The sequence below is a fragment of the Tachypleus tridentatus genome, chromosome 9 (assembly GCF_004210375.1).
Source record: "Tachypleus tridentatus isolate NWPU-2018 chromosome 9, ASM421037v1, whole genome shotgun sequence".
NCBI classification, from domain to species: Eukaryota; Metazoa; Arthropoda; class Merostomata; order Xiphosura; family Limulidae; genus Tachypleus; species Tachypleus tridentatus.
The window spans coordinates 63,597,697-63,608,727 of record NC_134833.1 but is presented as its reverse complement, the minus strand read 5'-3'; the positions used below and the strand labels follow the sequence as shown (position 1 = coordinate 63,608,727).

General features: G+C 34.0%; 1 protein-coding gene across 2 annotated transcripts in view; it reads left to right on the top strand.

Moving 5' to 3' along the window:
• Positions 1-5,619: 5,619 nt before the first annotated feature.
• Positions 5,620-11,031, top strand: part of LOC143225312 (uncharacterized) — a 23,466-nt gene continuing 18,054 nt past the window's right edge. Inside the window, exon 1 of one of the 2 annotated variants that reach the window (XM_076454460.1) lies at positions 5,620-5,945. Coding sequence is in view for 1 of the 2 variants with exons in the window: in XM_076454459.1 (XP_076310574.1) it covers positions 6,018-6,049 (32 nt within the window). In the remaining variant the exon portion in view is untranslated. Of the gene's footprint in view, positions 5,946-5,974; positions 6,050-11,031 lie in introns of those variants that run through there. The other variant, XM_076454459.1, reaches the window with a different exon arrangement.

Here is an 11,031-nt window from a genome sequence, read left to right as displayed (position 1 = left end):
GGGACTGACATTACCATTACAACAACCAACGAGGATTCGAACCTACGACCTTCTTAACCATCAAACCATGCCAAGCATCGATAAGTTCGACATGAAATTTGTATAATATCCTGTTTAGAGTTTGCGTATGAATCTATAATAACGTACTTTTCTCTGAGGAATATGACTTGATGACACAACGTATGAATTAAATTGTCATTCTGATTAAGTTACTACTCCGCTATAAGAAAAACATCACCGTTATAACAGCACATTTCATGTTACACAACACACATAACCCGAAAAAACTAAAACTTATGTACGATCCCCTAAAGATAACTGTATGAACATGAATTTGTTCTTTGCTGTGTAATTCTTCATAGTTTTTCACATTTTCAGTAGTGGTAATTAAGATCCATTAATAACTAAAGACCCAAGAGGGACATTAACTTAAAGTTCAAATAATTATTTTTAGTGTCGCAAAAGATTTATGGCTAATGAGAAGATAATTCTCATTATAGCCGACAGGAGAGAAACAATAATACATATTAAGCTTGTGCCAGACCTATCAACGCTTTGTTATGTCTGTAACTATTGAACAATGTGAAGTATTGTTGTCAAAAGATTCCTTTACAACACATTTGGAGAACACTATGCCCCCACTATTGAACTTTCTTCCCGATGTTCTCTCAGAACCTTAATTTGTTTGTTGGTTAGCACAACGCTACATAATGAGCTATCTTTGTTGTGCCCACCATGAATACCAAAGCCCAGATTTTAGCATTATAAGCCCTCAGCCACTAGGAATCAAAGTTTTTATTGTAACTCTCATCCCTGTAGGTCAGTGGTAAGTTTTAGTTTTACAACGTTAAAATCCTGAGTTCGATTTTCCATGGTGAACAAGTATCATTTTATGGCGTTACGCTAGAACAACATTAACAACCCTTAAATGCTTTACTTATAATGTGCGCGTAACCTCAGAGTGTAGATTTTAATTATTGTATTACTTGTTATGTATGATATAAGTTTTAACTTAATATTTTCCTATATAATTTGTACCGTTTTGATTCTCATAACAGTAATTTGAGTTTGATAATTTTTCACTCTTTATTTTTCATCTTTCTCCAGCAGCCCCCGAAGAGTCCGCAGAAAGTTTATAAATTCACAATGTTGAAATCCAGGATATGATTCTTCCTTGAAAAGATCGCAGGAAGCAAGCCATCAATGTAATTTTACGCTGACAAACAATGTACGGTCTCATTACGTGACAGTTACAAGTTATGAAATTATTTTGTTTAGTTTTTATTGTACAAGGAAATAGTTTCGCTAGAGATGTTTCAGAACTATCTCAAGTATAAACGCTCTATAATCATACTATATAATGGAACGTTTGCTTGTATGATACAAGAAAAACTTTTTTATTACTAATGTCCAATCCGCAGCTTCACGAAATTTTTATTCTGTGTGGATGTAGGTTTGCAATAGGGGTCAATATTCCCGTTTAACCTCCGTTTTCCATCACGGTTAATTTTATTTTTCTCCATTCTCAGGGTGCAGATATAGCGTCATGAATACTTCACAAGCGAATCTATTGCAGTGGCGCCACGGGTAATCGGCTAGTGAATATTCATCCAAATTCATGTTTGAAAAGTCTCTTTCAACATATTTTATAGTGTATGTACCAAGTCTCCTTCGTATCGTACGAATAAAGGCACTTTAAGAAAAACTAACACTGTGCTATATCTATATAAAAGGTCTTATAGATAGAGAAAACATTCTGGCTGTAATATAAACGTGTAAAGATTTAATATGTGTCAGCAGTGAGTCATTAAATATTCCAGTTCTGGATATTGATTCCGAACTGAGTAATCGAGTACAACACATTCGTATTTATAATCGCGATCTATGGATCATGAGAGAGTCATGGCAATCAATTGTAACAACACTATGCACGATAGCGAAACCTAACACCAGATAGATGGTTTTGCGGATCGCTGTGGCTCCGTTCTTATATAGTTATTCAATCATCCAATTTCTATGAGACAGATGTCACATGTTTTTAAGTCAACAATGCCTTGTAAGTCGTTCGAAAGAATGTATAATTCTACATAGTCATAGCCAATAGAAAAATATTTTGCTTTTATTTTGAAATATATAAAGACTACAAACTTTGTTTTACAGATTTGCATTGATAACACACAGACGTTATTACAAGTTTTATTCTTTAAGAAAAAAAGACTAAACCAGTCAGAATACTTAACCAGAAAAAGAAAGCGTTTCTTTCTTTAAAATAATTGGAAAACTTACATATAATTTTTTGTAGAATATAATGCCGAGAGATTTTATGAAAATCACATAAGTAAAGCATTTGTTGCATAAAGTTTCATTTGTTTTTGCTGTCTGAAAACATTTATTGAGTGATTTGTTATTTGACTGTTTACGAATTGCGTACACCAAGACAGAAAAACGGTGTATATTCTTATGATTATTGTTCTGTTTATTTGTTACAACGTTACGAAGTTGTAGCGACTTCTAAACAATAGCAAAACATTGTTGTTTGCGAATTACATACACCAAGACAAAAAGACAGTGGATAAACGTATCAGCATAAGACACTATCATCATTTGATTGTACCCTAAATAAATTATAGCAAACTAAGCCTTATTCCAGACAAATGAGGTAGTATGTGTTATTTATATCAAAAGATAATGGAAAAAAATATCTTGACATGGTTCGCAACAGGTGGTTAACCTTCAAGCCAACGCATTCTGTGATTTAAGCTAAACCACTAAGCGTTCTATATATAGGAAAATGCCATGCTTTCTGATGAAGTTGATCACATTGGTGTAGACAGTTGATGACCTTGCTACATAACTCTGATGTGGTGACCATCTTCGCACGTCACGGTTATTCAATTATCCTTATACATAATAGAAATACGGCTGAGAAGCGAATCTAACTAATCTTAGATATGTTAATTTTCCAAAAATTGTAGAGATCTGGGGTTCTTAGAAATAAAATTCAGTGTTCCAGAAGAGAGGATGGTGTGATGTATGTGATGCTCTTTGCTGTCGATATGCGATGTTGCCTGTGTATCAATGAGAAAATATTTTGTCTAATTACTCTACCATTTCAGCTAATACTTTGAAGACAACTTCTAAAAATATTAGGGCAAACTTGCACCTTTCCTGCAACACTAGTGGTCATTTGATATATATATATATTTCATTTTCTATATTTCTTCTCACAGAAAGAAGAATTATTTCAAAGGTCACACAGAAATGTTGTTTTCTGACATAACTAGAAACACACTGTAACTTTCCTTGTTCGTTCTGCTCAGTATTTTACTTTTCTTTGTATAGCTGTTTGTATTCTGTGGTCTTTACAAAAGCTATATTCTGTGTTTATAATTTTTTTTGCATCTAACGACACGTAGGGGTCAATTTATATTTAATTTATTTAGTTGCAGAGTGTATTTAGAACAAGAGCTAATTTTTCTATAAATTCAATTACACGTCTTAATTTGTGTAAGAAATTTAAATACACTAACTACACCTTGATTTTAATAATTCTATTTTTTTCTACGTCGTGTTATGTTACTGTTTTGGAACCCATTATAATGTGATAATACCTTTTGTTTTACGTGTGAAGAATTCTGTACCTTAATGAGCCCAATAAGATTTCCCTTTAATGATATGCGTAAATTACCTTGTTTTCTTTATAAAATATAACAAAACTACAAACACTTGAAAGTACGAGTCTAGAAATTATAGAGGAATCGCTGCTAGCAAACTGATCTAAAATCAGTTTAAGCTGGGGGTTTTTAGGGATGGGGGGAAGACTAAAATCTCAGTTTTACTTGTTTATCGGTTGCCAGCTGCATTTATGAACAACATAGCCAATTTCCTGTTGCTCTCTGGGACAGGTGTAAGTCTATGAACTTGCAACGCTAAAATCAGGGGTTCGATTCCCCTCGGGGAAATACAGCAGATATCCATACGTCTGTCTCCTATAAGAAAAAAACACACATATGTTTAATTTTCTAACTTAAAAGACTAGGCCTACTTGTTTCATGTTTAGCCAGTCGTCATCAGTCATTATTGACCTAACTACGTTGATGAGACAAAGGTGAAAGCTGGCTGGAAGAATACGCCTTATAGTCTGATATAATAATACTAATCAGGCTTAATGTTCCGTACTGATTTAAGTGAATCAGTACACGGATCAAGTGGACGTTCATCAGAGTAACTCTGTACCTTTTCTTTCTTTTATTATTTTCTTTCTTTTAATACATGTCAGTAATTCAACGACTCTGATCATCAATGGGGCTTTGAACAACCCGTAAATATTACCCATCCAAACCTGCTACATAACCGCTTAACAGAGGTGTTTATATTTACAAAATCATTCTTTTTACAAAGGATTTTCAGATCTACCATACTGGCAATTTTGGATTTCAGATTCACTTGTTATATGGAATATATGTCTTGCTTATTACGGATGACCATGCAGGAAGTTAACTTATAATTTGAGTGATTCAGTAGTCTTTGATTTACAGTCCATTTGGTACGAGTCGCTGTGTATTTACCAAGTAGAAAATCGAGGATAGTTGGGTAATGTCTGATCTTGGTTGTTTAAATATTTTACTTCATGACTTATCAGCTTTTGGATTTGTATATGTTATGTACGTGAGTGTCTTACAATAAACACGACGTCCCTTTCTGAGTCTTTCAGCTTTTCTAAGAATAGCTTTTTTGACATTTTTATTTTGTTTGGGAATAATTCTTAATTCGATTTAAAAAAAATATATAAAATTACATATGTTGCTAAAATGATTAGGTATCATTTCTAACCAATCAGATAATTCATTTCCAGTTCGTACAGCCAATTACAAGTCTCCCGCTGGTAAAGTAGTAAGTCTACGGATTTACAATGCCAAAATCAGGGATTCGATTCCCCTCGGTGGACTCAGCAGTTAGCCCAATATGGCTTTTCTATAGGAACACACACGCCAATGACAATTTAAAACTCCATTTATTTCTCTGCTTCTAAACAATGAGTTATCTGTGTTGTGCTCACCACGAGTATCGAAGCTAGATTTTTAGCGTTAGAAGCCTTTAGACTTACTGTCAAGCTACTGTGGATAGCGAGAGGCTTTTATTTAATAAAAGAAAATAAAATTTCAAATATTAAATTTCTGTGTAATTTTTAGATTAAAAGATATTTTTTCTTTAAAAGTATAATACACATAACGTCTGTATTCAAAGTTCAATGCTTATTTTCATAATAGTAAACACATCATGGTCGCAATATAACAATCATCCCATGTGGTAAGAAGACTCACATTTCGAGATAAACTCGCACCTGATGACTCCTAGTTAATCTGAATACACTTCTACTAAATCATCAAATTACTTTATGCACAACCTTGATGTTACTTCTTTTAAACTGTGCTCACTCATAATTCTTCTTTCGCTCTCTCGTTTTTTAATATATTCGCCAAAAGCACGTTTTCCCGACAGTAACAATGCACCAACCGGTCCAAGTTGCTCTCCTTGGAGGCCACCATTTCCTTACATGGCACGTGACTTAGCCCAAAGATGCCAAACAATCGGGTAAATGTAAGAATCAAAGTGGTCGGAGTTCTCCTTCGTGCGTTTCACACCCTCTCCCTCAGCTCAATTCCGTGAGACTTCCCAACACGCTCACGTGATAAAGGGAGCTTGACATTTATGTTCGATAGAACCTGCCGCGTGTTTATCTGACGACTTGCGCTACTCGGAGAGAGTGGTTGTTTGCTTTGTGATATCCTGCTACGCCCTAGTTGGGTTGTCGCTTGTTTGAAAGAAGAGTGTAAAATAACCAGTTTAAGACTATTAATATATCCTCGTTTGTTGATTGGCTACTGAGTTTTTCATCTCCAAAATTCTACAGTTTAATTTACAAAAAACGTCTGGGCTGAAAGGTAAGATAGTAACTACGTAATTAGTGACTATTTTTTATACGTGAAATTACGACTTTACACGAAGAAGATTCAATGGGACCAAGCATTAACACCGAAGAAACACTGTAAGCCTTACAGTAACATGAACCAAAATATTTTATTGCAATTCTAACCTTATTCGTAAATTATGGGATATATATTACAACTAGATGTAGGTATAAGTTTGATTGACTGGTTTGCTTGTATATTTTTTAGTCTTGATTGGTTAGTTTTTTATAGAACAAAGGCACATTGGGTTAACTGCTGTGTCTACCGCCAGGAAACGAACCTCGGATTTTAGCTTTGTAAGTCTGTATACTTACCGCTGTTCCACCGCTGTGACAGCTACAGTTTTATTTATATAGTATCTTGAATTCTTATACATCATCCACTTTAAACAAGTAATACCTTACTGAAAGAAAGCGATTTGTGTTTACAATTTTAACTTTGACTTAACCAATGTCAAGATTATACTTGCAAACAAAACAGAAGAAACTGAAACCCAATAGAGATATTAAATCAATAGCAAAAATCATAAGCCTGGAGGTAACAAATAGCTTCATCTACTTGATTTAATATTGTTCAAAGTAATAAGTTTGAGATGTATTGATTGAAAGTACCGTGGCTGTCAGTTATAAAGTGTGAAATGTTTTTTTTTTTTTACAGCTTTTTCGTCATTTTATTTTACGCGTGGTTTACTACACACATGTCTTACATCCGATAAGATATTGCTTGTTTATTGCAAAATCATAAACTGATTTATTTTATGCATCAACTTTAATATAATTATTACCAATCTATGGCGGAATAGGTAGTGTTTAATTTGTTTTAATCTGTTATTACCTAATGCACTTCATCACTAGAAAGAGGACACATAAATGTCTCACCCAAAATTTCACTCCGCGGTGCCCTCAAATGTTTATAACAGGTTTAGTGAAAATTGGTCAAGAGGTTTCACCGAGTGGACATGTATACGAGCTGGTAATTAATAGTAGTTTTTGATTATCTCACGAAGAAAACTGAGAGTTAAAAATTGGATAAGTTTGTTATCATCATGTTGATTTAAATATTTGGCAGATTTGTTACTGTGACATTGATTTAAATATTTGGCAGATTTGTTACTGTGACATTGATTTAAATATTTGGTAGACTTGTTTCTATCATGTTGAGTTGAAGATTGAGTAGCTTTATTTCCTTCATGTTCAGTTGAAGATTGAGTAGCTTTATTTCCTTCATGTTCAGTTGAAGATTGAGTAGCTTTATTTCCTTCATGTTCAGTTGAAGATTGAGTAGCTTTATTTCTGTCATGTTGAGCTAAAATTGCATAGGTTTGTTTCCATCATGTAGAGTTAAAAACTGGGTAGCTTTGTTTCCTTTATGTTCAGTTAAAAACTGGGTAGCTTTGTTTCCTTCATGTTCAGTTAAAAACTGGGTAGCTTTGTTTCCTTCATGTTCAGTTAAAAACTGGGTAGCTTTGTTTCCTTCATGTTCAGTTAAAAACTGGGTAGCTTTGTTTCCTTCATGTTCAGTTAAAAACTGGGTAGCTTTGTTTCCTTCATGTTCAGTTAAAAACTGGGTAGCTTTGTTTCCTTCATGTTCAGTTAAAAACTGGGTAGCTTTGTTTCCTTCATGTTCAGTTAAAAACTGGGTAGCTTTGTTTCCTTCATGTTCAGTTAAAAACTGGGTAGCTTTGTTTCCTTCATGTTCAGTTAAAAACTGGGTAGCTTTGTTTCCTTCATGTTCAGTTAAAAACTGGGTAGCTTTGTTTCCTTCATGTTCAGTTAAAAACTGGGTAGCTTTGTTTCCTTCATGTTCAGTTAAAAACTGGGTAGCTTTGTTTCCTTCATGTTCAGTTAAAAACTGGGTAGCTTTGTTTCCTTCATGTTCAGTTAAAAACTGGGTAGCTTTGTTTCCTTCATGTTCAGTTAAAAACTGGGTAGCTTTGTTTCCTTCATGTTCAGTTAAAAACTGGGTAGCTTTGTTTCCTTCATGTTCAGTTAAAAACTGGGTAGCTTTGTTTCCTTCATGTTCAGTTAAAAACTGGGTAGCTTTGTTTCCTTCATGTTGAGTTAAAAACTGGGTAGCTTTGTTTCCTTCATGTTCAGTTAAAGATTGGACAGGTTTGTTTCCTTCATGTTCAGTTAAAGATTGGACAGGTTTGTTTCCTTCATGTTCAGTTAAAGATTGGATAGTTTTGTTTCCTTCATGTTGAGTTAAAGATTGGGTAGTTTTGTTTCCTTCATGTTGAGTTAAAGATTGGGTAGTTTTGTTTCCTTCATGTTGAGTTAAAGATTGGGCAAGTTTGTTTTTTCATGTTGAATTAAAGATTGGGTAGGTTTGTTTTCATCATGTTGAATTAAAGATTGGATGGGTTTGTTTCTTTGATGTTGAGTTAAAGATTGGGTAGGTTTATTTCTATCATGTTGAGTTAAAGATTGGGTAGCTTTGTTTCCTTCAAGTTGATTTAAAGATTGGGTAGATTTGATTCTATCATACTGAGATAAAGACCTTGTAACTCTGTTTCTTTTATGTTGAGTTAAAGATTAAGTAGGTTTCATTTTATAATGTTGAGTTAAAGATTGGATAGCTTTGTTTCTATGATGTTGAGTTCAAGATTGGGTAGGTTTGTTTTTATCATGTTGAGTTCAAGATTGGGTAGGTTTCTTTTTATCATGTTGAGTTAAAGGTTGGGTAGGTTTGTTTTCATCATGTTGAGTTAAAGATTGGGTAGGTTTGTTTTCATCATGTTGAGTTAAAGATTGCGTAGGTTTGTTTTCATCCTGTTGAGTTAAAGATTGGGTAGGTTTGTTTTCATCCTGTTGAGTTAAAGATTGCGTAGGTTTGTTTTCATCCTGTTGAGTTAAAGATTGGGTAGGTTTGTTTTCATCATGTTGAGTTAAAGATTGGGTAGGTTTGTTTTCATCCTGTTGAGTTAAAGATTGGGTAGGTTTGTTTTCATCCTGTTGAGTTAAAGATTGGGTAGGTTTGTTTTCATCCTGTTGAGTTAAAGATTGCGTAGGTTTGTTTTCATCCTGTTGAGTTAAAGATTGCGTAGGTTTGTTTTCATCCTGTTGAGTTAAAGATTGCGTAGGTTTGTTTTCATCCTGTTGAGTTAAAGATTGCGTAGGTTTGTTTTCATCCTGTTGAGTTAAAGATTGCGTAGGTTTGTTTTCATCCTGTTGAGTTAAAGATTGCGTAGGTTTGTTTTCATCCTGTTGAGTTAAAGATTGCGTAGGTTTGTTTTCATCCTGTTGAGTTAAAGATTGCGTAGGTTTGTTTTCATCCTGTTGAGTTAAAGATTGCGTAGGTTTGTTTTCATCCTGTTGAGTTAAAGATTGCGTAGGTTTGTTTTCATCCTGTTGAGTTAAAGATTGCGTAGGTTTGTTTTCATCCTGTTGAGTTAAAGATTGCGTAGGTTTGTTTTCATCCTGTTGAGTTAAAGATTGCGTAGGTTTGTTTTCATCCTGTTGAGTTAAAGATTGCGTAGGTTTGTTTTCATCCTGTTGAGTTAAAGATTGCGTAGGTTTGTTTTCATCCTGTTGAGTTAAAGATTGCGTAGGTTTGTTTTCATCATGTTGAGTTAAAGATTGCGTAGGTTTGTTTTCATCATGTTGAGTTAAAGATTGCGTAGGTTTGTTTTCATCATGTTGAGTTAAAGATTGCGTAGGTTTGTTTCTGTCATGTTGAGTTAAAGATTGGATAGCTTTGTTTCCTTCATGCTGAGTCAAAGATTGGGTAGGTTTGTTTACATCACACTATGCTTATTATAACCAGTACTTTGCGTCCAAACCCTCCAGGTCAGCTGGGATACGACTGACATAATAGTGATTTAATCGCTTTGTATATTATCGGATTTTTTGAACAGCAACTGTTATGGTTTAAAGCATATTAAAAAAGAACTTGTAGTTAATATTAACTATTTTTAGAGCTAGATAGATAGTCGTAAATACTTCGAATAAATGATCTATTTCTGTAGATAAGACGGGTTGGATTGAAAATATCGGGACTGGGAAAATCCAATGTTATGAAATCTGAAATGATGTAGAAATTATGCAGCCTGAAAGAGAGTAGTATTTTAAGAACAAAATAAAAATAACTTTGTTTGTGGATGGTGGGGGTGGGACAAATAACAATAATGAACGTTTTGCTTACGGCAAAGAAATATATAGTAAAATGTATTGGGGGTACGAACTACAACAGCAACTAAGAATCACGCCTCATTTTACCAAGTAAATTTTAGCGAGTACAAATTGGTACGTGACTTAATTATATGAAGAAGTTTTTTGGCAACAAAACTTGTAGAGGCGTGTTTCAGATGAACTCTTTAGAAATCAAATTAGTATTTAAGACATGACTCTGGGTGTTTGTTAATCCACCTAGAACTGGTTATTTTAACATAAGTGACAATTTTTAGGTCATGTATTTCCGTTGTAGCTACTTCACAAAATGCCTTAGGACTAAAAGTGATGTCTTAAATATGTCCTTGATATCATAAAGAAGCGCTAGTTATAAATGATAGATTATCATAGGTGTCGTTTCATACACACACACACACACACATATATATATATATTTATATATACATATTGTTTTTCAGATGCTCGAAGTAATCAAAATTGACCATAACTTACTTCACAGATTTATCCTTCCTCAAAGATCGACAATGATGTCGTTATGTCTGTGGACTTACAACGCTAGAAACCAGGTTTCGATACTTGAAGGGGGCAGAGCAGAGAAAACCCATTGAGTAACTTTATGCTTAACTTCAAAAAACAAATAAACGTCCTCAAAGATAGTTTTTTTTTATAATCTGTTTGTTTGTTGTTATTATTGTTGGATTTTTTGATAAAAGCCAAACAACATTTGGCTATCTGCTGTGCTCTCCGTAGAAAATCGAATCCCGGATTCTACTGATGAAGTTTGTAGGCTTATTATTCTCTCGTTGAGGTAAAAAAAAACAACAATAACTAAAAAAAGAATATGTGATTGAACCAGCTTACAGTCGAAGGCCGCAATCACCACAAATCTTCACGATGGGGTATTAATGTTGTGTCTACTACAGGTATCG